We start from the raw sequence: 25,511 nt of genomic DNA, 5'->3' as shown, positions 1-25,511 counted from the left end.
ATGTGATCAATGCTTGGTTGGTTTTAGAATAGGTAAGACTTTACTGCTAACACCAAACACTTGAAACACTTGAACACACTCACAGTTTTTATAAATGAAAGCAACACACTCTCACTTTAAACACTTCACAGCTCGTCTTCTTCGGTTATCTTCTTTCTCCATTGCTCTTTCATTTCCTCTCTCTTTTTTTATCCTTTCTTTATCCACCAGAAAGTAGGAATGGATTCTTCGAATTCATTTACTCAGTCCTCAGGTTTTCTGGATCTTATTTGGGATAAGGTAAAAACCCAGCTCTTATTTGGGATAAGGTAAAAATCGGAAAGATTATGAGAGCATGTATCATATTACACAATATGATAGTGGAAGACGAACGAGATGGGTACACTCAATTTGATGTATCAGAATTCGCACAAGTAGAATCAAGCAGAAGTTCTCATGTCGATTTCATGTATTCTACAGATATGCCTTCAAATACTGGCAATTTGATGGCAATTCGAACTCGACTTCGTGATCGCAACATACATGAACAATTGAAAAATGATTTGGTTGAGCATATATGGCGTAAATTTGGTACAAGGCAAAATAACTATTAATCGTTTAGTTTTATTTATTATTTTTAAATCTATGTTATATGTTTTTATGTCAAGTTAATTTAAATTTTATGTAATTCAATAATTATAAGTTTTTTTTATTGTAGAGTGTGATGCAAGTAATCAAATCTCTTATTACAAATTTTCAAAATTTTGAAATTTAGAACCCTTAATTGGTTCTATCATTGGAGGGGCCAAAATTAAACAAGTATCTAAAATTTTTAATTTAATTATTTTCACTTAAAAAATTGATTTAGAACTTTAATGGTGGATCTATTGTTGGAGATGGTCTAAATAAAGCTAAAACTATTTCAAAAAAATTCTTGCTCCACAAGTAACTGGTGACCTAAATTTGAAAACAAATTCTATAATAACGACCAGCCGACAATATTCTAAAGGAATATATAACTGTAAACTGTCGTAACCAGTCAAGTGTTCAATCACTTCACGTACGTACCATCTAAAAATTAACCATTTTATCTTAGTGGCCTTTGCCAAAAATAGAAAGAACTAATTCAATTGTGAAGGTAAATGACATTGGTCATTCAATAATGTTGTTTGAATGTTTGGTTAGAAAAAACATATATGCACATTCTGCTGTTATTTAATCGAAACATCTTTCATGTCTTGTGTCATACATACTATGTCAGATCACTAGTCATGTCGCAGTAGAGATTGCGAGATTCTAAAACCTTCTGCATTGCGTGTCTGCATCTGCATTGAAACAACAACAAAAATTCCGAAAGTTGTATTCAGATCGCTTCACCTTCAAAAAAAAAGAAGAAAGAAAATAGAAGTTATGGATAAAGAGGAGAGTAGCTACCTCCAAGGAAGATGATCAAGAAACATTGATGGAGAAACCATAATTTCTTTGAAGCTCTCTCTGTTTGCAACATAAGCTTTGTAACCATCTGGCACATCACATATCGGCCACCCTCGCCATATAGGCACGCTCATGTTGTTTCCTTCGTGTACAATATGGATGACTAAACCAGGCAAGAACATCTCCGGAGCTTCATCATCAACATCTTCTCCTCTTGTTTGGACTGTTTCCATAAACTGAGAGACAGGACTAACTGTTGAGACCGCCGCCGTCTCGTGGAACGGATTAATGAATTCCTCATCATGTTGCCTCATTTCTGGTTCAGCTTCTTCCAAAATTGGATAAGTTTGATCTTCTTCTCGCAGTTGTAGGCTTTCATTAGCTAACCTTTCTTGATGAACAAGCTAAAAGTTAAAGAGTTATCATCAGAGTTAGAGATAAAAGCTGTTACCAATTACTATTGATGGTATAGATTCTCCTGTAGTTTGCTCTTCAACATCATGTTGCCTATGCCGTTTGCTAGCAGACAAAAACCGGCGTGCGAGTCTGAAAATGAGTGCTGTATCAGCTTTAGGATCTTGAGACAGTACTTTGATTGCTGCTACTTGTAGTCGGCGGATTGATCCATACGAGAGCCGTGATGAGAATTCGTTATCCAGTACAATGCTGTTTGAGGATTACCATTAGTGACTTAATCTAAACTAAGTAAAAGTCATCAAGATTCAATAAACTAAGTAACATCAAAGGGACTACTATATAACATTAGTGACTTATTATAAACTAAGTAAAGTCATCATGATGAAAATAAATAATCTAACCTTGTAACAAATTCAGAACATGCCTCTGCCACATCTTGATCTACACATGGGAGAGGTCCATATGCATATACATACAGGTTAGGGAATCTGCAACGAAGCTATACGCCAAAAAGAGTCGGACATAAGATATAAGATAAACGTAATCTTTGGTTAAGTGAAAACATACTCTAATTCCTAGTAACGAGGCAATAGCACCTCCTAAAGAATGCCCAACGTACGATGCGAATGCTGTAGCCAGCACACTCGCCTCCATCACCAATCAACGAGGACAGGAAGCCAGTAGATCCTGACTCTGCATTCTCCATTTATATAAATTAGAATAGAGAAAAATTGTGTGACAAGTTATGAACATATAAGTTATAACCTAATTAAACTCTTTACCTCCAGGGTCTCCTTCTATTTGCGTAAATAGATCTCTTGCAGCTTCTACTATTCCCGAATGCCCGTAGTGTGTACGAGAAGAATCCATAACACGAATGCGACTATAACATAAACACACATGAAACAATAAGAGTTTCATTATTGATTCTATACTCACAAGCACAATAGAGAGATAGAGACTAACTTTGCTAGGCGGTCCATGTCTTCAGGAGTTAACGAACAAGCACGACCTAAACCATCAGTTATGAGGTCTTCAGCCGTCTCAGTTCCTCTAACAGCAATTACAACACATCTTAGATAATGTAACACTACAACGAAGTATGTTGCTTTAGACTTCTCCTGAAATAAAAGAACAATTACATGAATAGATGAGAAACTGATGCATTGAAGCCACAAGATACCAAACAACTTCAAATAGTTGTTTTCCACTAATTCGATTCGTTGTGTTAGACCATAGGAGGTTCGGGCCGAAGTCTGTATTCCCCCAGACCCGAAACCACAATATATAATATTAGTTTCATCCCAGCGGAGTGTGGTCACTCGAAATGTTAACACAATGGTTAGATTCCTTTCCCGTTAAGGACCTCTGGTCATACAAGATCTTTCTGACACAATACTGCTATGAATCCCATCTTCATTATTGGTATTAGAACATAGGATTAAATGAAAAAAAAATACTTACACTACAAATTCGACCTCGGCGAAGAACATGAGCAGGAAAATCTATAAACTTAAGGAAGGCAGCTGCATGACCTCTCCACCAATTATCACCATCAAGTTTAGGCCGCCTGCAAGGAAACTTCTTACATTAGTATCATACAAATATTTATATATCAACATCAGATAAAAGGAGAAAAACGTATAGAAACGAGCTAACCAGGTATATAGTATACCATTTACGGCTCCAAGGTGTTAAGATCCCTTGCCTACAGACCCATGTGCATAAAAACAAGGCAGGGTTTCTCCCAACATCAAGCAGTGGCCCCTGCACAATGCCACCACACACGCAGGTTAAGAAACATCTACCAAATTTAAAGAATAGCTTTGGAGTATGTGTAGTTCAAAAAATACAGTGTAAGCAGCTTCAGCAAATTTATGAAACGTGGCAGCCTCCTGAAGATGAAAAGCTGGAGCTTCCATGCAGTTCTCATATGATTTAGGAAACTGGCTATTATTCTGCAACAGAGCAAGGCCTAAAAATAGACAAAAGACTAGATAAAAGGTTCATAGACTAATAGAAAACTAGAGACGAGATTTTCAGATCTTCAACCTGCCAAAAACTCCAAATGGCCAGTGCCTGATGCTCTATATGAAACAAGATCACCCAACAGTCTTGCAACTGAACACACTTCATCTTCCTCTATAACACCCCTAGAAGCAGACAGATACAATCAATTTTGCCTAAGAGTTTGAACAAGTACATAGAGTTTTCAGAAACGTTACATATATTCACGACAGCACAAAACTTCACGAATGCCATGGTCAAACACCTCCTGGTAATGAGCTTTCCATGCATCATCTTGAGTTGCGTAGAAAGACCGCCATTGCAATATATCTGATCCCGTCAAGCATTGAGCCAACGCAACAAAGCAAACTGTGATCAAGAAGGAAGCCTGCAGCCTTTGCTTCCACCCACGTGTGTCTGGAGATAGCCCTGAGCACAAAAAGTTACTAAAGAGATTTTAAATCAAGAATAATTAAAAAAAACTCAAATGTAAATTTTGTGACATAAGTTTTACCTAAAACGCAATGTCTTGGCATGCCATCAGGGGAAACGAATGTGGAGACACGGAACATAAGGTTAGTTGCACCAAGGAATTGCAGTAAAGTTATTACCATTGCAAACCGAGTCCACCAAAGCCAAGTCTTATACTTCAACTGCAGATCCACAAAGCCAATAGACCATGTTAAGCATTCGTCTATGGTCCCCAAAATTTTTGAAAAAAATTACATAAAAATAAATCTCCAAATTTATATAAAAAATATTATTAAAATATAATTAAATCGTTTATAGCTTCCAAAATCTTAAAGTTGCACTCAAAGACTTTGATTGTTTAAAACGGCACCTTTCTTTGGAGAGTGATCTGAGTAGGAGAATCCATAATGGTGATAGCCATGAGTTCCTGTGTAGTAGCGACCTTAACCATGGAGGCTAGTTTGACGCATGCGGCTAAACAGACGGCGTAGAGGGGGAATAGTTGAGCGGGGCTGTCGCAGTTTGAGTTGGAAACGAGAGTCAGAACACAGCCGGAGACAATGACGGCCAAATTGGCAATGGCGAGAACCAATATCGTTCTCCTAACTCTCTTCAACCTCGTAATCAACATTGATCGTTTGATGTTTGTGTTCTTGTTCCGTTGGTTGTTGTCGGAGATTAGGTCAATGCCTCGACGGGCATGAAAGCACGAAGAGACATCTCCGAGACAAATCCGCACTGGATGACGATTTTTGTTTCAGATATGTTTTCAGACAAAACAATTTGATCTTTTTGCTGACAGGCACCAGCTGGAAACTAATGTCCGTACCAAATATAAATAAATAAATACTTTTTTTTAAACTATAGTTACGTCACTCCTATTGTTACATGGTGAAGATCGAGTTGGTACGTTACGATGAGAGAAAAAAAACCGTTTTAAAGAAATAAACTACTTCTTTTGATATATATAGAAAGAAAGTTAGAATGTGAAGCAGAGCAAAGTCTCTGTCATGTCCCAAAAAAAAAGAGAGCTTGAAAGGATTTGATTCTGTTTCTAAAAGAAAACAAAAAAAAAAATAAAGCAACAGTTGTTTTGGAATTCTAGAGAAGCTTTTTGAAGAGGCTGAAGAGATGGGATTGAGATTATGTCTCTTTCTTCAACGAGAACCTCGTACAAGTTGCTCAAGAACCTGCAAAACAGAACATTCCAAACCAAAGGACAAAACAGTTTAAGGAAAGAAAACCGAAGTCCTTAAAATGTTCAAAAGCTCTAGATCATCGTTTGGATGATCCTGTGGAAGCCAACTTAGCTAACCACAAAGAGACACAGGGAATTTAAGGCAGTAACTATCTTTGCACAGGATGTTGTTCGAGAACAAATCCCTAAGCTCTAAATGCTCGTTCGGAAAGCAAAGGGAAGTGCTGACGAGGATTGCTTACCGTGAGAGGATACTGTATCATCCACCCAACAAAAGGAATCTGGGAAAGGAACATCTTTACCGTTGACCAAAATCCGCTGCAAATGATCAAAGATGTGACATTAGTTAGACCAAGTAAACGTAATTGTATGAAGAGATCGATAAGAAACTAGAAACAAATGGTCTCACCCGAATAGGACGATGCAACCATACATCTCAAGGATAATGCCTATTATTGGCCAACGTACAAATATAAGAAAGAGTCCAAGCACGAAACAGACTGTGCCCTGCAACAAGGAACCCCCCAAAAGGAATAACAACTGTTAAACAAAGATTAGCCTTAGTTCTATGCGCATACCTTCAAGTTGTTAACGTTGGTGAACAGTCTCCAAGTTGACTGCCAACCAAGTAAAAGACCAACACCTATCAACCAAAACAACTGACACACAACAACACAAAGCCAAAATCAGATTCAAATGTTGGAATGTCTCCTAAGATACAGAACGGGAGAGAATTCTCACGTTTCCAAGAGCGAGCAAACCTCTGTCAAAGTACAAGATGACACCAAGAAACGAAAAGGATAAACCAAAGCCAATCAGGCCTAATCCAACTTCTGCAAACAACAAACAAACAAAAGAATCAAGAAATGGATGCCATAAGACAAAGAAGAAGGAGTTTCAAATCAGTACAGAGTTTTCAAGTTTTTGTGCATTTCTGTAACTGACTCAAATCACAAGTAAGAGATATACATTCTTAGCTAAAGAGTTACCAATAACGCTCACAACTAACAAAAGAAGCTGGTGGCAAAAGAGATATCGTAGACACGCATTAAAACGGTTATACTGTAGCTGAAAAAAAAAAAACATATTAAGTTGAGAGAAAGTATTTTTTTACTCTTTTGCTCAGTTAGTTCATACGCCATCTTGGTAACTCCACTTTAAGATCTGTTTGCCAGAGTAAACATCATAAGCAAGCTTGAACAAATTTTACTTTTAAGGTAAAAACAGAGCTTAGAAGAATATAGTAGTAATAACATCAAGTCACAAACTTTAACCATATGTTCAAGCTTTATATCTAGAAACAATGTCCAAAAAGGATAATGTAGATGTTTTGTCTCATGCATAAAAAAAAAACACTCTGAAACAACTAATCGTGAACAGCTCAAAAAGATTCAAACTTTTTTTCTTGTCTAATAGAGTACTGATCCTTAAAATATGATTACTCTAAACCCTAAACAAAAGTAGCTACCTTTAATAAATCTAAGAACAGGTGAAGCTGGTCAAAGGTCGAGATCATCCAAACCCCATCAAGGATCGATTTTGCAAATGAAGCAAAGGGATTCGAATCCTTCGAGCTCGATTCTCGGATTCGAAACAGAGAAGGGGAAAAGAGACTTACCGTAGTGAGTCGGTGAATGCAAAGAGAAGCTTCCGACGAGAAAAACACGACGACGACCGCTTTCATTACAATATGCTGCTTCTTATTAAACTATATTTTATTTATACCCCCTATAGTTTTTCTTGTTTCGGAAATTACCCCTATAGTTTATATTTGAATCAAAATCAAAAATAGCGATGGACTTTACTTGGAACAGAAATAATCAAAATTAAAATTAGTTACATGAGATGTCTTTCTTTGTTCAGAGCCAATGTTTGTTTAACATTGTTAGTTTATACTCTGCATTAGTGCATTTGAACATTTTGTTGGTTCATTAGGCATTCAAAGCTTAACATATGATTGAACATCTCATGAATTTCATGGAAATAATTGTTAAATGAGTAAAAAAATAGACAAGTTAATATATGAGGGGCATTGCAATAAAAACAGGCAATCTTCTTTATTATGAGGAAATGAACAAACGAATAATCTCTCTGGAAGGGATTTGATTGTTACACGTGATGCAAGATTGGAATATTTCAAAATGTAGAAGACTACCCCTAAAATTATATAAAGTAATAAAGTACTGGAAAAATGAAATCAGAAGTTTAACAAGATTGGAAAGGAATATTCCAATCCGAGGCTTCAAACTTAGAGAACTATTTAAAGATATGGGCTATATTGTATGAAATTAAACATAACATCAATAAGAAAGCTTAAGAGAGTTGGTCGTAAAAGAATGGAAGGAAAGTTGATGAAGATAGGACCAGTAGGGAAGCATGATGCTAGAAGCACAACAATTGTTAACTGGGATGAAGGAAGTCACAATGGCATCCTCTCTCAGATCTTTATATCTCATAATGCCTCAGGAATCATGTCTATTCAGTTCCAGTTCGTGGTAGACGGAAAGTTTGTTTTATCCGACTGTCACGGTCCAGGTTTGGGCAACATGTTTGACGTTGTAAGTCTGATTTTTACTCTTCTTTTTCTCCATCACAATTTTTATTTACAAACTAAACGCTAAGAACAACCAATATGAAACATCTTGGATTAGGGATTCACTTTATTATAAGAAGATTTATTTCATAAACCTTTTACAAAACAAACAAATAATTATCGTCAAACTTGATTGTTTTAGCTAATATTTGATTCTAGATCACAAGAGACACATGATAAGTTTTTTTTTATTTTTGAAGTAGTTACCCACATGATAGAGTAAAGAATATATATGGTTAATTAGTACGAGTATATAACAGCTTGATCCATGATCATGGTTATAAGTTTAGAACTCAAACATGTGATTTTGGATCCTGCAGATAGAGCTGACCTATCCGCACGAGTTCATAATTGGAATAAGTGGAGAGTGTTACAAATACGAAGGTAGCAATCCTCACATAAGATCTCTCAAATTCACTACCAACACTAGTGAATACGGTCCTTTTGGTTATACCTCCAGTTCCAGCAACGAAAAATTCTCGTTTAAACTCGGGAGATCTCCTCAGCTTGGCGGTTTCCATGGGACTTACGATGCATCCGGACTACAGTACATCGGTTTTTACCTCAGGCCTAAAACAGTTCAACCCAAAATAGATAAAAGCAATGCAAAAGAACTGGAGTCAAAGATTGTCTTGGGATAATAATATTTTTTTACTGAATGTTTACTATGAACAAACGATAATCAAAATTATACATGAATACATATGAAAATGTCCCTATAAATAAATAAACTAATGTATGGTTGCATGCGTGAGGAGTATAGTGTTTTAATTGAGAAACAGTATATGATCAACGATAACTAATGAGCCGTACAAAGTAGCGCATGTTGTTGCTGCTACACTCTGCGGAATGTGAGTGTGATCGTACGTTAAATCATTCACCGGAATATCGATCATTTTATTTTTCATTACGTTACTCTTTGTTTCGCGTTAGTTCATGAATCTCAAACTAATTCTTGATTTTAACTTATTGTTATTTTATATTTCAATAAATTATAAGTGTTAATGTCACATAATTAAGTTCAAAGTTTATATTATTATATATTTTATCTAATTAAATGTTAATAACGAAGAACATAAAATTATTAATTTCCAAGAATTTTATGTTTGATTTAGAAGAATTTAGAATAAAATAAATTCATTTTTGTTTCAAAATACTTGGCTCCTCACATAAGAAATATATGTATTTGGTGTTTCTCTACAAAATCTAAAATTCTTTGTTTATTTATTTTTCTTTAGTGTAATAATTATATCATAAAATATTTTTTAACTTATAATAAATTGTAATTGGGTCGGATTACTCTTAAAACAAATAGATGGTAAAATTAGTACATTTGAAAAATATAAAGTGTTATTAATAATTAATTATAAAGTGGTGATAAATATACTTAGAATATTCATTTTTGTAGAAAAATATAGTAAACTATTGGAGAACATGTTGATTCATTTTTTAAGTGCTTCAAATTTTGAAGAAAAAAAATGAAGGTAACAATTAAATTTTAAAGAGTTGTTGCTCATTTTAAAGGTAACAATTAAATTTCTTGGTCACCTTCTTGCTTCATCATCCTCGATAAAAATATGGCAATGGCAGCAAGAAAATAGTCTAAGATAAAGGTTCTCATATCATCTTCCTTACGAGCTTGTAACGTAGTGCATTGCCAGAGTTCCACTTTCAAGCCAAAGTCTCATGACGTAATTAATATCCAAGAATATCAGAAGCTTCATCAATGACATAGACATCTTCGATCTCAGATCATGTCATAACATAAAAGAGACATCAATTGAAGCGCATTGGATATCATCCCTATTGCCAGGAACTAAGTCTCACGCATCTCAGCTTTGCTGATGATGTTCTTGTCTTCTCAGACGGGAAGCAAAGATCGATTGAAGGTATTCTTGAGGTTTTTAAAGAGTTTGCGAAGATGTCGGGACTGAATATTAGTCTAGCGAAGTCTACTCTTTATATGGCTGGGGTAACAGAAGATGTGAGTGCTGCCATCCTTGAGCAGTTCCCTTTCGAAGCTGGTTCCCTACCGGTTAGATATCTCGGTCTTCCGCTGATGTCGAAGAAAATGTCAGTAACTGATTACTCGCCTCTGCTTGCAAGAATTAGATCAAAGATCAGTTCCTGGACAGCAAGGCATCTAACCTTTGCGGGAAGGGTACAGTTGATTGGATCGGTTATCTACAGCTTGATAAACTTCTGGATGTCAGCGTTTCGCCTCTCCAATCAGTGTATTCAAGAAATAAACAGCATCTGCTCAGCGTTTCTCTGGTCAGGGCCTGTTCTATCTACTCAGAAAGCCAAGATAGCTTGGGCTGATGTCTGCACCCCGAAAGAGGAGGGAGGTTTAGGGCTGAGATCATTAGAGGAAGCAAATAAGGTCTCATGTCTAAAACTGATTTGGCGTATACTCTCGGCCAGATCAACTCTGTGGGTTCAATGGATTCACAGATATCTCATAAGAGAAGGGCCCTTCTGGAATGTAAAAGACACAAGCTCTCTAGGCTCGTGGATGTGGAAGAAACTGCTAAAGCTTCGACCACTTGCCTCGCAGCTAGCAAGAGTAGATATTCGAAATGGCTCAACGACTTCCTTCTGGTATGATGAATGGTCTTCGCTGGGCAAGCTGATTGATTTGACTGGAGATCGAGGTTGCATTGACTTAGGAATTCCGATCAATGCCACTGTGGAAAGGGCAGTTCAGTCCTATAGATGTCGGAGGCGCAGGACTGATGTACTAAGGAGTATTGAGCAGGAGATAACTACGCTCAGGGATATTGGTCTTAGTCAGGAGGAGGATTTATGTCTTTGGAAGAGAGTGAATGGAGACTACCGTTCTGAGTTTTCTACCTCTCAAACATGGCTCCTCATACGCACTCACACCCCGACGGTCCCTTGGAGTAAAGGAGTTTGGTTCCCGGAAGCTACTCCAAAATACTCTTTCATTACATGGATCGCGGTCCATAATAGATTGTCAACGGGTGATCGTTTGCTGAAGTGGAACCCTCAAGCTATGTCTACTTGCTGGCTCTGCAAATCTGCTGCAGAAACCAGAGACCACTTGTTTTTCGAATGTACGTACTCTGAGGTAGTTTGGCGAGGAACTATCAAAGACTTGGCAGGCTTGGGAGTTTCGAGCAAGTGGAGTCGTCTGATTAGGAAGCTGGAAACTGGACTGCAGAGCAGAACCCTGACCTTTCTGTTTAGATACTGTTTCCAAGCTTTGGTCTATGCCATTTGGTTTGAGAGGAATGCGCGACGCGTGGGAGAGCCTCCAAAGCCAGCTTCTCTTCTGATTCTCTACATAGATAAGCTGGTTAGGAACAGAATCTCGTCGCTACGCAGACCAGGGTGGAAGCACGAGAAAGCAATGGAAGTATGGTTCTGGAGGAGATGAGAATCCATTTTTCTTTTTTCCTTCACAAAGGCTATTAAAATTTTGATCCTATGTATATAACAATAAGCATTAGGTTGTACAAAGGTTTTTTGAAGTGAATAAATTTAAAATTCTTTCAAAAAAAAAAAAAAAAAGAGACATCAATACTTGTTTGTATGCAATCTGATGAAAATTCTGTGAATTGGTATGCTTTGGTGAAAAAGTTTTATAAAGAAGAATACATCCTTCGGCGGATTCCAATTCCATTCATAAGCGGTAAAGAAGCTAGCAATCTAAGAACATGATCATTTTTAGCTAATATTTGATATTAGATCACAAGGACACGTATAAGTTTTTTTTTAACTAGTTACCCTACCCACAGGATAGAATATAAAATATTTGGCTAATTAGTACGAGTATATAGCAGCTTGATCCATGCTCATGGTTATAAGTTTATAACTCAAAACATATGATTTTGGACCTAACAGATAGAACTGAACTATGCACGAATACATCACTGGAATAAGTGGAGAGTATTACAAATACAAAGCTAGCAATTCTCACATTAGATCTCTCAAATTCACTACCAACACTAGTGAATACGGTCCTTTTGGTACCTCCGGTTCCAGCTACGAAAAATTATCTTTTAAACTTGGGAAATCTTCTCACTTTCGCAGTTTCCATGGGACTTATGATGATGCATCCGGACTACACTACATCGGTGTTTACCTCAGACCAAAGACAGTCCAACCCAAAAACGATAAAAACAATGGAGAAGGAATGGAGTCAAAGAGTGTCTTGGGCTAGCAGTGCCGTCCCAAACTTTTCTGAGGCCTAAAGCACGTCAAAGTAATTTGGCCCATATAGTTAAATCTAAAATTGTAAATGAAAAAATTGTGTGAAATTGCTCGGGATCTTGTTCGAAATTGTGAACAGAAGGTGGAGAAACCTCAAACTCCTTTGCCTTTAACCATTTAAGCAACATATAATTTCAAAATTTTGGCCTATATTTTATGTCACCTAAACCTAATGCTTCACCAGCCTTATAGCAGGGAAGGGGCTGAGGGATAGTAATATTTGTTTAGTAAATGTTCATTATGAACGAACGATAATCAAAATTATACATGAATACTTATGCAAATTTCGCTATAAATAAATAAATTAATGTATGGTTCCATGCATGAGGAATATAGTGTTTTAATTGAGAAACAGTATATGATCAACGGGACATGCATGCCTTGAAAACTTTGTTCATCGTCGTCTTCACTCTTCTCTCAAGGTGTAATTAGTATTAATAAAGACAGATAACACATTCCTAGAAATCAGACTAGGCACTAATTAAGTATTTGCATGTTTACAAGGTACATTGTATATATTGGGAAGTGGGAACGTTTGATATGCAAGGAGTCGTACTATTGCATTTAAGCATCACCAGCCATTACTACTAAGCTCACCTCGCTATACATATTCACTCGATCTCTTTCCTTTCTGTGCAAACCATGTTCGCTCTTTTATCTACAAAAAAAAGTGAGCGAACATTTTGAAGAGAAGGATGATCAAACTTGGTCCATCAGGGAGGAATAACCAAACGGATCCTCCATCTTTCTGGAGTTTACTTACGAATCCTCGACTTTGCATGAATCCTCGGCATTTTGATCTAAAAGGTCACCACGAAATCTCCCAGATCCTTCTTACCGAAGGAGACCTTGGGATAACGTCAATCCAGTTCCAATACGTGGAAGATAGCAAGTACGTTTTATCAGATGAATATGGTCTTCAAAGCAATAGAGACCAGTTCCACACCGTAAGAAGCCATGCAATGATCTTCATTTGCCTTTATCTTCTTTTTTTCTTCAATATTAACTTTGACATAACTGTCTGCAGATTGAGTTGAACCATCCGGCTGAGTACATTTGTGGAATCAGTGGTCTATATAACACTTCTGGCGATTCTTATAATATCAAACAGCTCACATTCACCACCAACATCAAGGAGTACGGTCCCTTCGGTCTAGCCAGCCAAGGCTTGTATACATTGAGCTCAGAGAAAAGTTTTTCATTTAGGCTTGGAGAGTCTCGTCGATTTGGTGGTTTTCATGGAACCTATTACTCCTGTGGTCTCTTATCTATCGGTGCCTATTTTAATCCTAAAACAATGTCATCACCCAACTCTGACTCAGAGATTCCAAAGGAAAGATAAAGCTTTCAAAAATTTAATTTTTCTAAAACTCTACATAAGTCCCCGAATAAGGGTATGCATTAAGCATTTAAATAAATAACAGACCATTGCCAACCATAAGCTGTTCTAAAAACGTGTTTATGTGTCCGTCTAAAATCATAAAAAAAGTTGTTATTCTTCATTGGGCTTTAAGAGAAAGATATTCTTAGTAGGTTGTGGAGAGTCTGAAGCGGTCATCTGAAGGGTGACTGAGACTTGACATTTAAAGCTGGAGATGGAGGAGTCTTCACTGACGCCCATATATCAGCTCCGTTGCTTTGAGCAACTCCAGCTGTAAACTCCATTGGAGCAAGACACAATCCTCTGTTGCTCAGGCTGTACTGCTCCATCTCCACCTAGTTATAAAGAAAATATTAGGTGGAATGTATTCGAGCTCTCAGGACATAGTGAACAAAAGTATAATATGTTCAAGATTCAAGTGCATGCTCACCAGCGTAGCAGTGGACACTGTTTGCAGATACGGGGCGCTTAGAACCTGTTCAAAAAGAACATGAAAACTCAGATGTTATAACCATGCTGGGCAATGGTATTTGACGGGTGAAGAGAAGAATACAGACCTTGACTTGCTCGTGAAGAAACTCTATGTAGTGCATCGCGTCTAGAAGAACTGACGCAATGTCGGTCTGTGGCATTTTTGTCAAAAGTAGGTTAAGAGAAAAGAGATGAAAACTCATGGTTTTCTAATCAGAGAAAGTTACCTTTCCGTAAGGGGAAACTATCTGTTGAAGAGCCGAGATACGTTCTCCCACTTTGTCCTTCCTCTCCTGTTTAACCATAAAGAGAACAAAGTTTCGCTAAACTACACTCTTTGGTCTAATAAGGCCAAAAGATGGAAGACTAAACAAGCAGTACCTTGGAAGAGAGATCAGACTTGTGGCGTTTGATGTTGCTTTCTTCGAGAGAGCAGACGACATTCCTCTTATTCTCCATCATCATTCCGGCGTTACTAGAAAAATCCATCCCCCTTTGTCTATGAGAAAAACATCAAGAAATGAGAATTGACATGATGTACGAGACGTTACCATCCTAATGCAATTTTATAGAGACCAATACGATTGATTACAAAGATCTATGAATGTTTTTGGACCAACCAATGCATTGGGAGACAGGACATGGATTAAGAATATTAAACCAAGACAAAAGGTACAGTCATTGGTCAACGAAGTAGGCGAGGAGTTCACATCAGCTTAAGCATTATTTTAAGGATTCATTAGCACAACTATAAGCTCAAACAGAATATCTTATCATAACTTGCTTAAATTGTTTTTCCGTATTACTCATGAACTGACAATAACATCTTATATGCATGAATCACTTGCTTCCCTAACAAACAAGAGAAACCCCACACAGAATCTTCCATGGATCAGAATAGAATTATTGAATTAACTTAAAACTATAACTATATGAGTAAAACATTTAACACTATCAAAGATGGGAACGTTTTTGATCAGGTGAATTGTCTGAACGATAATCAAAACCTAATCCGACTGAAATTAATAGAACCAAGAACAAGAGAGAGTAGTTAAACCAGAAATGGAGAAACCAAACAGAGCAAAAAAAAGAGAGAGAGGGAAAGAGAGAGAGAGAGAAACTCACAAATTGGTAGAGGAAACTAATAAAAAGCTTTGTTTTTGTCCTTACAGCTTCTTGACAACACAACACCCGATAAACACACATAAATGTTTCTTTCTCTTTTGAGTTTTCTCAGTCTAACTGGTATTTAGTATATACTCCAGTCTTTTCCTTCGTTAATGGCGTTCATGATCGTGCTGTAACGCGAAATCAGTTCTTGATGAAGATCCCAGGCTTGAGTGAAAATGAACTCGTTTCTTTAGAAAAAGAGAGAGATAGAGAAGAAGAAGAAGAAACTGTGTCTTTGATTCTGTGAATGCTAAAACCAAACGAAAGAAATATAGAAAGGAACTGGAACTGCTTTCTATATGTCTTTTTCCTCTCAACATTTTTGTGGGGCTGTTCGAATCGTGTTGGTTACCCGGGCCCTCCATACTAATTCATGGGGAGGAAATTACGTGGCTGTTGCAGACTTGGTGGGATTAGTCGGTTGACCTCGGTTGCCGGATCGCCACGGTTAAAAAAAAAAAAAAAAAAAAAAAATTTGTGGGGGCAAGTAATGACATTTTGTCGGCAAATATAACGTATTTAGATACATATTAGTATATGCTAAGTTTTTTAGATTAGTAGCTAGTTTCAAACTTGTGGTGGTTTATAATTTTGTTGAGCTGGACTTATCAAAGCAAGTTAGTTAGTTTATTCCTAAAAGTCTCAACCCCAAACCAGAGGTTGGATAAAGACGTTGGGATTGTATATCTTCAGTTGCATGCATAGGGCTTCAGATTTAAATGATGTCCCATAATTTTTATACAATCCATACATTATTCATTTGCCTTCTCTAGACACCACTCTTCAATGAAATTTCCGATGGAGTAGTTACCTTGTATAAATCAGATCTTCAACATTATCATCTACCACCTACCATTTGACAAATGTGCAAACTATTTTTAATGGTTGAAGTTGTAACAGATGACTAAAGAGTAAAAGACTTATACTTCCTAATCGAGAAGACTAGTTGCCTTTTGTTTCACCCGGAATAACTAAACTGTGTTTGACATTTAGCAATCTATCAAAGTTACGAAAACATTAATATTCACGTTGATTTTTTAAAAATGTCTTCAACTGTTGAGAAAAAACAGTGAATACTCCACTATAATCACTATTTATATAAGTTCTTCAAAAAAAAAAAAATCACTACTTATATAAAAATAAATAAATAAAAAATCACTACTCCTTATTACTTAGGACTACTACTTACTATACCAATAAGAAATTAAATTCCCTAATGATGATACTACTCTCGTGGTAACCATTTGATATTTTTCTATCATAATCTGACAGCTATTATACAACCTATGGGGATGGAGAGAGGTCGTCGTAGTCGTAGTCATATCAGTCCCAGGTAAAATTGGCTTTTATTATTTTCAACATCACTCATTATTATCATTACAGACTGAATATTATAACTTTTTTTTTTCTAGTTTGACAGTGACATTTGGTAGGTTATTCACTGAGCTTTTGTCTAAATATTTGACCAATTCTATCTATGTGCAACCCTTTCCACTTTTTGGCCCTTTTCTTTCTTTTGAATTTTGTTCTTTTTTTTTTTTGTAACATTTGAATTTTGTTCTCTTCTCTTTGAAATTAACCAATAAAGCTATCAGCCAGAGAAGAGGTTAACGCATCGGACTCTAGCTAGTCACACAGCCAGTACAAGTCTCGGAGTTGTTGACATATCAGTACAAATGTATAAATCAATCAATCAAATCCATTGCACATAATATCATCAATTCTCAACCAATGTACTACTTAACTTCTACCATGATTGTTTAGAAATATCATACACATACACGTAATCATACTAATACAATTGGAACATTAATCTCTGTTAATTAATCACAAGCACTGAGTATTATCTTTGCCCCATACTATATATGTTTACGAAGTTTTTGTGTTCAAGAGTTTTTATTTTAAAATTTACAAGTAAGACAAAATTAGATTTATCTGACGTCAACCCAAAATCAGAGATAGACGCTCGCGAGACGCGCGCGCATGCACGGAAAACTGAACTCGCGCTGTGAATCATTCACGCTGCGCGATAACAAAAAGCACGTTTTGAAAACGAAGCCGTGGAGTGAGCGATCGCGTGAGTTAAACAGAAGATTTGTAGGGACAGCGGCACAGACCGTGCGTCTCAAAAGTCCAAATGAATCAGCGTTTTCTTCAAAAGGTACGTGGGGTCCCCACGCTGCTGCTTTGGTCTTTGTCTCCCTGTCACCATCTTCTTTTCTCCTCTCATTTTTTTTTCTTCCTTTGTTTCTTGAAAGCAAACCATATGGGCTTCCAAAACTTTTATTGCCGGCCCGGTAAATTGATATATGGGCTTTCAAAACTGCAATGTAACACCGTAGATTTATCCTATCCCTCAAACAAGAGAACCAATCTGCTAAGAAGCTTGAATCACAAGTCACAACATGAGAATTACTCATTATTCAACTATTTTAGGGCTTTAAGATACACAGCACAAACTTACAAAAACACCCCCAAATTTTCCACATTTTACATTTCCAACCCCTTTACTTCTACACACTTGTGGTGTTGACATCAATAATTCTTGTCACAGCACAAACTTACAAAAACACCCCCAAATTTTCCACATTTTACATTTCCAACCCCTTTACTTCTACACACTTGTGGTGTTGACATCAATAATTCTTGTCACACTCTTCTGTTTGAAGACACTCATTCAGTCCTCTAACAATCTGCTGCATGTTTGGCCTCTCAGAAACGTTCTGTGAAACAGACGCCAGCGCAAGCTCCACAACTTTCCAAACAGAGTTCGCATCAAAATCTTTGACCATTTTGGAATCTATAACGTTGTTCACATCATTAGTAGACTTCAAGATCGATATCACCCAATCACTCACATGAACACGCTTCCTCTGCGACTCACTGATCGCAGTCTTGCCCGTAATCATCTCCAACAGAACAACTCCAAAACTGTAAATGTCACTCTTCTCGTTTAGCCCATTTGTCTCAAAGCATCTACACAAACAAAACAAAAACAATTATTCAATTATTATTATTTTTTTTGTTAAATTGTTGGGGAGACAAAAGAGAGAAAACTGACAGCGGATCGAGATATCCAGGAGTTCCAGCGACAAGAGTAGATACGTGAGATCGACTCTCTGTCTGAAAACTCCTCGAGAGTCCAAAATCCGCAAGCTTAGCTCTGTTCTTTTCGTTCAACAATATGTTCGAAGTCTTCACATCTCTGTGAACTATAGGAGGTTTGCATCCACAGTGAAGATACTCAAGACCTTGTGCTGCATCGAGTGCAATCTGAAGCCTTTGTCTCCAGCTCAATGTACCGTCATACTTTCCAGAGAGATGATCAGCCATGTTTCCATTAGCCATGAACTCATAGATCAACCCCATTTGATCAGCTTCGTGGAAGTAACCGATGAGTGCAGTGAGGTTTACATGATGAACCCTCACAAGAACTTCAACCTATATGAAATATACATGCAATGTTGTAAAAATCGGTCTAATCGGTTAAATCAACTCACAATGTTAGTGTAAGTTCACGAAATTGTCTGATTTTGGATTTTGTATTGTCAAAATAATTTTATAATTAAATTTTTTAAAAAATTGGTAATATAAATCTATAAAATATAATAAATAAATAAATATTTTGTTATAACGCTTAGTCCATCAGCTTGGCATATAAAAAAACGTCTAGTTAGAGCTTAACTATAGATCATTTATCCTTCTGGTATCAGTATCTGAGATTTTACATTACCTCGGAGCGAAACTCTTTGAATCCCTGAGCTGATGTTTCTGATAAAAGTTTAACAGCGACTTGAAGGTTGTTATAGTAGCCATGGTAGACTGTTCCAAACCCTCCTCTGCCGAGGACACGACCGAAGTTATTTGTCATCTTCACAACGTCTTCATATGTAAACAGTAACTTGTTCTCTGATTTTGCCTTCACAACCGCAGAGTTTACTATGCAAGAGAAATTCTAACAATTGGCACCATGATAAACTAAACATATATGTAATAACTAATAAGATAAGATTTTTTTTACCAGACTTCTTTCTTCGGTTCTTGATCTTCCAAAACACACCAGACAACAACAGGAGAATGAACAATGCTGTAAATGATGCCGCAAACGCGGTCACTAGTGTTTTTTTGTTGCTTTTTCCGCAAGAAATCTCGCTGCAGAGTCCTTTATTCTCCCCAACCCTTAAGGTGAGTGATCCTGTCTTTGATCTTTCTAATAGCTCGGATGGAACTGAACCTGTTAGCTTGTTTTTCTCTAGATTTCTACAGATACTATAAAGATTCAGAGTCCAACCTTATCGACCTAATTTTTTTAATCGTTGTATCAATTTGTTAGTACTTACAAAACTCTCAAGAACTTCAGTCTTGTCAGAAACTCTGGTATCTCTCCGCTTAAGCCATTGTTTGATAAGTCTCTGTCGGTTAAGAAGATAACATAGTTTTGTAAAAAAAATTATTATAAGAAGACTATAGAGTTGCCTTGTTCAAGTCAAGAAAATCTTTAACACTACAAAAAATTGGTACCCTAATCTTGAGTTGGATTCTTGACCAAAAAAATGAAAAAAAAAAAACATAGATTCGATTAACTCACAGCTCTTGAATCATTGTGAGGTTGGAGAAGGACGGCGATAACTGACCAGTTAACTCGCTAGAAGATAAGTTCCTGCATCCAAGCAACGAATTTAAGTTAAGTTACAGAATCTTTGAGCTGATCAAGAAGAGATGAAGATTAAACTACACTTACAATGATGTGATTCTTGGAGGAGTAAGACTATCATAACTACAGTTAAGTCCTTCCCAAAGGTAGTCATTAGGCAAACAAGGATCTCCTTGCCAGTTTCTCTTCACTTTATAGCTTGTCTTTACACCCGTAACCGCGTTGACTATATGTTAAAACCATTGATCAAAATGAGAAAACTAAACTAAAACTTGTTGGTTCATTTTACTAGCACCTACCGTCTACTTCGTTAGTAAGAGATTGAGAGAAACTATTTGCGATGTAGATCTCTAGTGCGTTAATAATTGGTGGAAGAGTAGACTTGGAGGTTCTCACAAGAGAAAACACAATATCTGTTTGGCTCTCAGGGTTTAGAACAAAAGTATTTGTCTGACGATACTTGGGACTGAAGGCAGCATGAACTGTGACTCCGTTGATTCGGATATCGAACTCTCTGGTCAGGTTTGGTTTGAGGCTAAGATCTTCTACCTCGGCAAAGTGAATGTAAGCAAAGTACCTAACGTTTGAATCGCTGTTTTCTAAAGTCATTGTGATTGGGTTCGTTGTGTTTGTTGGAGTCATCGCTGTGCTCATCACCAAACTTGAAAGGTTGTAACTATTATCGTCTGAGGTCACATGAAGCGAGGTGTTGATCTCTCTGCAGTATCCAAAGTTTCTAGGTATCCAGATTCTATCGTACACGTCTTCATCGTATCTGATTCAGTGTTAAAAAGATATACGGAAACTTTGAGCCAAAGAAACAGAACACAAAACAGAGCAAAAAACAGAGTACGAAACAGAGCATTACCTGACGGGTGAGTCCATAAGAGAGCCAAAGTCCCAGCGTCTGGAGAAGAAGAGAGCACCGTTTGGAGAATCATACGTCGTATTGTCGTTGCCGAGAAACCGAAGCTCTAGCGTCGACATAAATGGAGTTCCTTTGCCTTTGTTACCCAAACAGACAAAGATTCTCTCTGCTTGGCTCAAGTAAACGACTTCTTTGGATACAACGACCGATCCATTGGTGAGAAAGACAGTGTCCCAGATGTTTCCACCGAGAAACAGATCAAATTCTGGAGAACCATTCTCTCCGTCGTAGTTACCGTACATGAAACTGGCTCTTACGAGGTACTTCTTGCCTTTCCCTTGCTTTGGAGTCAGCGTGTAGCAGTTTTTTGCACCTTCGGGAAAGCATCTAAGGGTTTGAAGCTGTCTTTGAGCTGTGAAGGAAACAGATTTGGAGACTCCTGTTTCGACGAAGGATGAATCTGAGACGTAGTTTATGCCCGTTGTGTCGTCTTTGTAGGATGATCCACTTGGGATTCCACAGTCGATGCTTATAAAACCTGTGAATCATGCAACGTAAAAAAAAAGAGAGTAAATATTTAGACTTTCTTTGCTAAATATACTATTAACGGATCCAATTAAGAGAACCTGATTGGTCTTGTGCAAGAGCAGAAGCGACAAGACACAATGCAAAAGCTGCTGAATATATCAAACAGAGAACAGGAAAGGTTTCCATTTTAGTCTGATCTTCTGAAACTTGACGTGATGAAGTCTTGTACTTAAACTCGAAAAAATAATTGTTTTGAAAGTAAACTCTGAGACCAAACTTCAACATATTTGAAGTTTTTAAGTAATTTATATTAGCTACTTGCTCATCTTGACTATACCGCAAAGTCAAATCTCCATCAAAAGTAAACGAATGACCAGCCGAATATATCAATTATTATCCATACAAAAGAAAAACAATACTACTCAACTTGAAATATTAAGACATGACAAGCATGATATGAACAAATATTAGTCAAAAATTTCAATTATCATTTGCCTGCCTCTAAAGTCGTTAAAACCAACTTTGTATATCATGAATCGGCACTATTGTGCGCCTTCTTCTTGCGCAGTATACAATTAACTTGCGCACATAGTCTATGTCGATCTCCCTTGAATATATTTACATTTTTAATGACTCTAAAACCTGTCTTATACCAAAGCAAAAAGACGTGCAGAGAATGGCCCTAGACTGTTCTTCGCTGCCATAACTTTTTCCGCAAGCAATCTCCATTTAGATTCTTCTCTCTTCCTAATCTTCATTTTCTCCTTCAAACTCCTACAAAGATTCAAAACAATGGACCGTCACAATCTTGTTTCCATAAAACTGGACCTGTAAAACTGAAACTTACCGGCAGAGAGGGACCTCGCAAGAATCAGAATCATCATCACAGATACAAGCGTGAAGCTGAAAAAGCTGCCACAACCTTTTGCAACGAGAACAAGAAGAAGCCCTAGACTTGCATCCCAAGAAATGTCGAAGCGCACCTTCAACTCCTTTACAAAACCGGAACTCACACACTGTCTCGCTTCCTCCTCTAAGCTCTTTATCACGAGGCCCGATCGTCACGCAACCTTCTCTGTATATGTGCACAAGAGCTTCTAGGGTTTCATAGAGTTCCAAATACATCTTCTTCTCCACGAGCTTTACCCTTCTTTCTTGTCTCTCTTTCTGCGCTTCGACAGCTGCCTCGACTTCTTGTTCGAGGAGAGGATCAGACCGTATCATCTCTTTCCACCCTTCCGTTTGAGAGATAGATTCGAAGTCCTTGACGACCATCGAAATACATCGAAAGAAAATCCTCACGGCGTCGCAGGCTCGTGCTAGCAGGAGCACGTCGACCACGTTCTCCTTGTTGATGTATCCTTCTTGGTCGAGAACGTCTACGCAGACTCTTTTGAGAGATGGAATCGAGTAGATGTGTGAGAGAAAAAGCAAAGGGATCACACACTCCTTCATTTCATCCTCCTCGTAGCTGAAAGTGTTTTCTTGTGTGTCAAGCAAGCTTTACACAAGAAAAAAGAGAAACTAGCATTGAACACAGAGAGGATAGGACGTACCAGGACGAGTAGAGAAACCGAAGGAACATGTGGACTGGTTGATATGGCACTCCAGAGATTTTGAGGTATGGTTTTCCATTTTTGTCCCTGGACTGATTGAGAAGGTTCGCTATAACAGGTGAAGCTGCAGACTGCACAAGACAACAACCTTGTTTTATTATATCCCTCATGCACATTTTTTTTTTCTCTCGAATAAATGTAAAATTTTATTCATCCAAAAAACCTTTTGTACAAAAGATGTAACTATGAGTTTGAAATGTGAAAGAAACAAAAAAAAATTAATTCTCTATTCTAAAGAATTATCTCATCCCTCATGCACATTGCTTCTCTCTCACATGAGTTAAAAGAAAATAGATTCATGTTATGACAAAGAACGTACCAGGATACTTGAATGGGCTAATAGATAATAGTTGTCCTCGGTTTGAACATTGGTATCACCTCCAGTTCCATCTCTGAAAACCTTATCCCAAGTTGCTACTGTTTCTTTTGGCACAAGGCGTGATGATGAGCTGGAAGGTTTGGTTTTGGAAGCTTGAAGACGCTGGTAGGTTACACGAGGAAGAGGAGGAGGTTTCGGAATGTTCATCTTGGTACTAGACATTGTTTCTGTAGAATGAAACATAATCAACTCATCATCAGCAGAAGCATATATATAAAAAGACTCTTCTAATCTCTCATTAAGGGACAGAAACGATTCTTTCAATCAAATGCAATAAGCTACCAGAAACATAAGAGTCAAATCTCAACTCTCAAGTTCCCTGATCCAATGCAATCTTATAACTTAAGAAGAATCAAAACTCGGTAAAAAAAAGTCAAGAATCCCATTTGAGCAAAACGGAGAACACAAAGTTAGTAACTTGGACAGCAAGTCTTAATCCAAAAAGATCAAACGGTGACTACAGAGGTAGATACAGAGATTATCAATACCATTGCCAACGTACTTAAACGAATATCAAAGAGAATACAGAGATTTTGAAGACCAAGAAACGAGAGAACAAAGAACAATAGCATCCTGGTGACTTTATAAAACAGATCAGAAGGTGAAAAGTATACGGAAGATTCTGAGTCATTTAAGAAAGTAATCAAAACCTAGAACGTAGAACGACAGAAAATACTCAAAGAAATCAAAATTGTTAACCAAGAAGAAAGAAGAAGAAGAAAGGAAAGAAGCATTGTCATTCACTTACCCAGAGAGTGAGAATTCGTTAATCTTCAACCACGAACTCAACGCTGATAATATTAATCTTGAAGAATAAGGGGAGAGGGAGAGAGAGAGAGAGACAATGAACGCGAAGAGTGAGAAGCTTTGTTGCCTAGTGGTTTCGTCGTTAAATCTCAATACAGAGAGAAACCAAAGGACGCGGCGGGAAGTAGCAAGTTTGCATACAAAACGTCGTCGTTATATAGCGGCCAGGAAAAGATTGAAAGACATATGGCGGCTGATCTTGAATAGAGTAGAGTATAGACCAAAGTTAGTGATCTTTGTTAGCAATGGCCCAATAATTTTATTTGAAAGCCCAATTAATGGATATTTTTTTTTTTTTTTTGGCAACAATCCAATTAATAGGATATCTTAAATTTGTCCTTTTGTTTTGAGAAACCAATTTATAAAAATCCAGTTAATGGGATATTTTAAATTTGTCCCTTTTTTTGAGCAACCAAGATATCTACTTATAATAGCAATCTCAAATAATTCCAAAGATTGTGAACTTCATTTAAATTGAAAGCTTATGTGTTTTCAACAATTAAAAGTTAGTATCTTTTTATTTTAAAGTTGTGTTTTCATTTTATTTTAAAATAACTGTATATATTAAAAAAATGTGACCCTTTATATTAAAAAATTGTGACTCTTCATAAGTATTATTTCAATAAAAATAACATTTAAAATGGAAACGATGTGACTCTTCAAACAAAATTTTGAAAATCTATAAATAGCTATGTCGATACTTTCTGAAAACATAATTTTGACAAATCAAATAAAATGGTGAAGAAAAAAAGTTCTATGCAATTAGTTTGTTACAATATATTTTGAATTTTATAGATTTTTCTTTTCATTATAATTTTGCTCACTGTTTTACAGTGTTTTTTTAGGGACAGAGAACAACACAACTAAATAAAAATTTTAATCACTCTGAACTCAAAGCACATAATTTTTAATTGTAATTTAGTGTTTTGTAAAATCATAAAATCAGGTTCTCATAAAATGTACAGCCAGAGCGTCTCTACTATGTGAGAGGAAAATTGCAATTACAAATGCATGTCCCAAAGAAAAACGACGATGATGGTGAATTGTAATGAGAGGAAAATTCACACATCTCGAAAAAAACTGATGTACGATGATAGAATATGTAAAAATAAGAAATCTGAAACTTTCTTCTATAGATTGATTAAAGAGCTGACTCCAAAAAGGTGTAATTGCTGAGACGCGTTGGTTGAATCCGAAAGGAAGCACACGATGAAGAGGCGGATGTAGAGAAGAGAACCGTTGAGTCTTTTATTGAAATATATTGATGACGTAGGATCTTATATACGAGGGATGATCTTGTCC

The 25,511-nt window shown here is 36.9% G+C and overlaps 8 protein-coding genes across 12 annotated transcripts; 2 read left to right on the top strand and 6 right to left on the bottom strand.

Annotated features, from left to right (window-relative positions):
• Window positions 1–295: 295 nt before the first annotated feature.
• On the bottom strand, window positions 296–4,451 carry LOC106400156 (diacylglycerol lipase-beta). The gene is made up of 13 exons (XM_048756647.1): window positions 4,352–4,451; window positions 4,074–4,266; window positions 3,883–3,983; window positions 3,684–3,805; window positions 3,506–3,597; window positions 3,322–3,400; window positions 2,797–2,951; window positions 2,613–2,713; window positions 2,450–2,523; window positions 2,232–2,329; window positions 1,865–2,079; window positions 1,414–1,768; window positions 296–1,304 (listed from the first exon to the last, which is right to left on the bottom strand). The coding sequence occupies exons 1-13, from the start codon at window positions 4,449–4,451 to the stop codon at window positions 1,232–1,234; spliced, it is 1,758 nt and encodes a 585-aa protein (XP_048612604.1). The 3' UTR covers window positions 296–1,231.
• A 791-nt stretch (window positions 4,452–5,242) lies between these two features.
• LOC106397463 (vesicle transport protein GOT1) lies at window positions 5,243–7,207 on the bottom strand. Of its 2 annotated transcripts, XM_048757809.1 has the most exons (8): window positions 7,125–7,156; window positions 6,975–7,001; window positions 6,621–6,670; window positions 6,248–6,339; window positions 6,085–6,165; window positions 5,916–6,013; window positions 5,749–5,824; window positions 5,243–5,498 (listed from the first exon to the last, which is right to left on the bottom strand). In XM_048757809.1, exons 3-8 carry the CDS (start codon window positions 6,646–6,648, stop codon window positions 5,466–5,468), a joined length of 408 nt encoding a protein of 135 aa, XP_048613766.1. In that variant the 5' UTR covers window positions 6,649–6,670; window positions 6,975–7,001; window positions 7,125–7,156; the 3' UTR covers window positions 5,243–5,465. The 2 variants fall into 2 exon arrangements, with proteins under 2 accessions (XP_048613766.1, XP_013693499.1); XM_013838045.3 differs by lacking the exon at window positions 6,975–7,001 and having other exon boundaries at window positions 7,125–7,207.
• A 578-nt stretch (window positions 7,208–7,785) lies between these two features.
• On the top strand, window positions 7,786–8,853 carry LOC106397461 (protein RESTRICTED TEV MOVEMENT 1). Its single transcript, XM_013838042.3, has 2 exons — window positions 7,786–8,064; window positions 8,420–8,853. The coding sequence occupies exons 1-2, from the start codon at window positions 7,789–7,791 to the stop codon at window positions 8,738–8,740; spliced, it is 597 nt and encodes a 198-aa protein (XP_013693496.2). The 5' UTR covers window positions 7,786–7,788; the 3' UTR covers window positions 8,741–8,853.
• Window positions 8,854–10,525: 1,672 nt separating this feature from the next.
• LOC125586862 lies at window positions 10,526–10,802 on the bottom strand (the record flags this gene model as incomplete). The annotated part of the gene is made up of 1 exon (XM_048756646.1): window positions 10,526–10,802. A coding segment is annotated over one exon (255 nt), but the record flags the coding sequence as incomplete, so codon positions are not given.
• A 2,312-nt stretch (window positions 10,803–13,114) lies between these two features.
• LOC106398221 (inactive protein RESTRICTED TEV MOVEMENT 1-like) lies at window positions 13,115–13,677 on the top strand. The gene is made up of 2 exons (XM_013838811.1): window positions 13,115–13,282; window positions 13,363–13,677. The coding sequence occupies exons 1-2, from the start codon at window positions 13,115–13,117 to the stop codon at window positions 13,675–13,677; spliced, it is 483 nt and encodes a 160-aa protein (XP_013694265.1).
• LOC106397462 (transcription factor bHLH153) lies at window positions 13,661–15,605 on the bottom strand. Of its 3 annotated transcripts, none has more exons than XM_022703027.2 (6): window positions 15,313–15,605; window positions 14,569–14,686; window positions 14,415–14,480; window positions 14,274–14,339; window positions 14,147–14,191; window positions 13,661–14,045 (listed from the first exon to the last, which is right to left on the bottom strand). In XM_022703027.2, the coding sequence occupies exons 2-6, from the start codon at window positions 14,674–14,676 to the stop codon at window positions 13,890–13,892; spliced, it is 441 nt and encodes a 146-aa protein (XP_022558748.1). In that variant the 5' UTR covers window positions 14,677–14,686; window positions 15,313–15,605; the 3' UTR covers window positions 13,661–13,889. The 3 variants fall into 3 exon arrangements, with proteins under 3 accessions (XP_022558748.1, XP_048613765.1, XP_013693497.1); XM_048757808.1 differs by having other exon boundaries at window positions 13,661–14,051; window positions 14,569–14,680; window positions 15,313–15,603; XM_013838043.3 differs by having other exon boundaries at window positions 13,661–14,051; window positions 15,313–15,601.
• Window positions 15,416–21,692, bottom strand: LOC106400706 (probable LRR receptor-like serine/threonine-protein kinase At1g05700). The gene is made up of 10 exons (XM_013841078.3): window positions 21,506–21,692; window positions 20,880–21,417; window positions 20,311–20,786; window positions 20,099–20,237; window positions 19,946–20,017; window positions 19,698–19,769; window positions 19,379–19,617; window positions 19,091–19,296; window positions 18,419–18,798; window positions 15,416–18,333 (listed from the first exon to the last, which is right to left on the bottom strand). The coding sequence occupies exons 1-10, from the start codon at window positions 21,690–21,692 to the stop codon at window positions 17,994–17,996; spliced, it is 2,649 nt and encodes an 882-aa protein (XP_013696532.2). The 3' UTR covers window positions 15,416–17,993.
• A 167-nt stretch (window positions 21,693–21,859) lies between these two features.
• Window positions 21,860–24,314, bottom strand: LOC106400520 (BTB/POZ and TAZ domain-containing protein 3). 2 transcript variants are annotated; one of them, XM_013840874.3, is made up of 5 exons: window positions 24,151–24,314; window positions 23,343–23,569; window positions 22,964–23,094; window positions 22,255–22,878; window positions 21,860–22,181 (listed from the first exon to the last, which is right to left on the bottom strand). In XM_013840874.3, the coding sequence occupies exons 2-5, from the start codon at window positions 23,562–23,564 to the stop codon at window positions 22,055–22,057; spliced, it is 1,104 nt and encodes a 367-aa protein (XP_013696328.1). In that variant the 5' UTR covers window positions 23,565–23,569; window positions 24,151–24,314; the 3' UTR covers window positions 21,860–22,054. The 2 variants fall into 2 exon arrangements, with proteins under 2 accessions (XP_013696328.1, XP_048613762.1); XM_048757805.1 differs by lacking the exon at window positions 24,151–24,314 and having other exon boundaries at window positions 23,343–23,585.
• Between the last annotated feature and the right edge of the window lie 1,197 nt (window positions 24,315–25,511).

This window comes from Brassica napus, chromosome C5, assembly GCF_020379485.1.
Source record: "Brassica napus cultivar Da-Ae chromosome C5, Da-Ae, whole genome shotgun sequence".
NCBI lineage: Eukaryota > Viridiplantae > Streptophyta > Magnoliopsida > Brassicales > Brassicaceae > Brassica > Brassica napus.
Note: the sequence above shows the minus strand (reverse complement) of the source record. Positions and strands in the feature narration are given on the sequence as shown.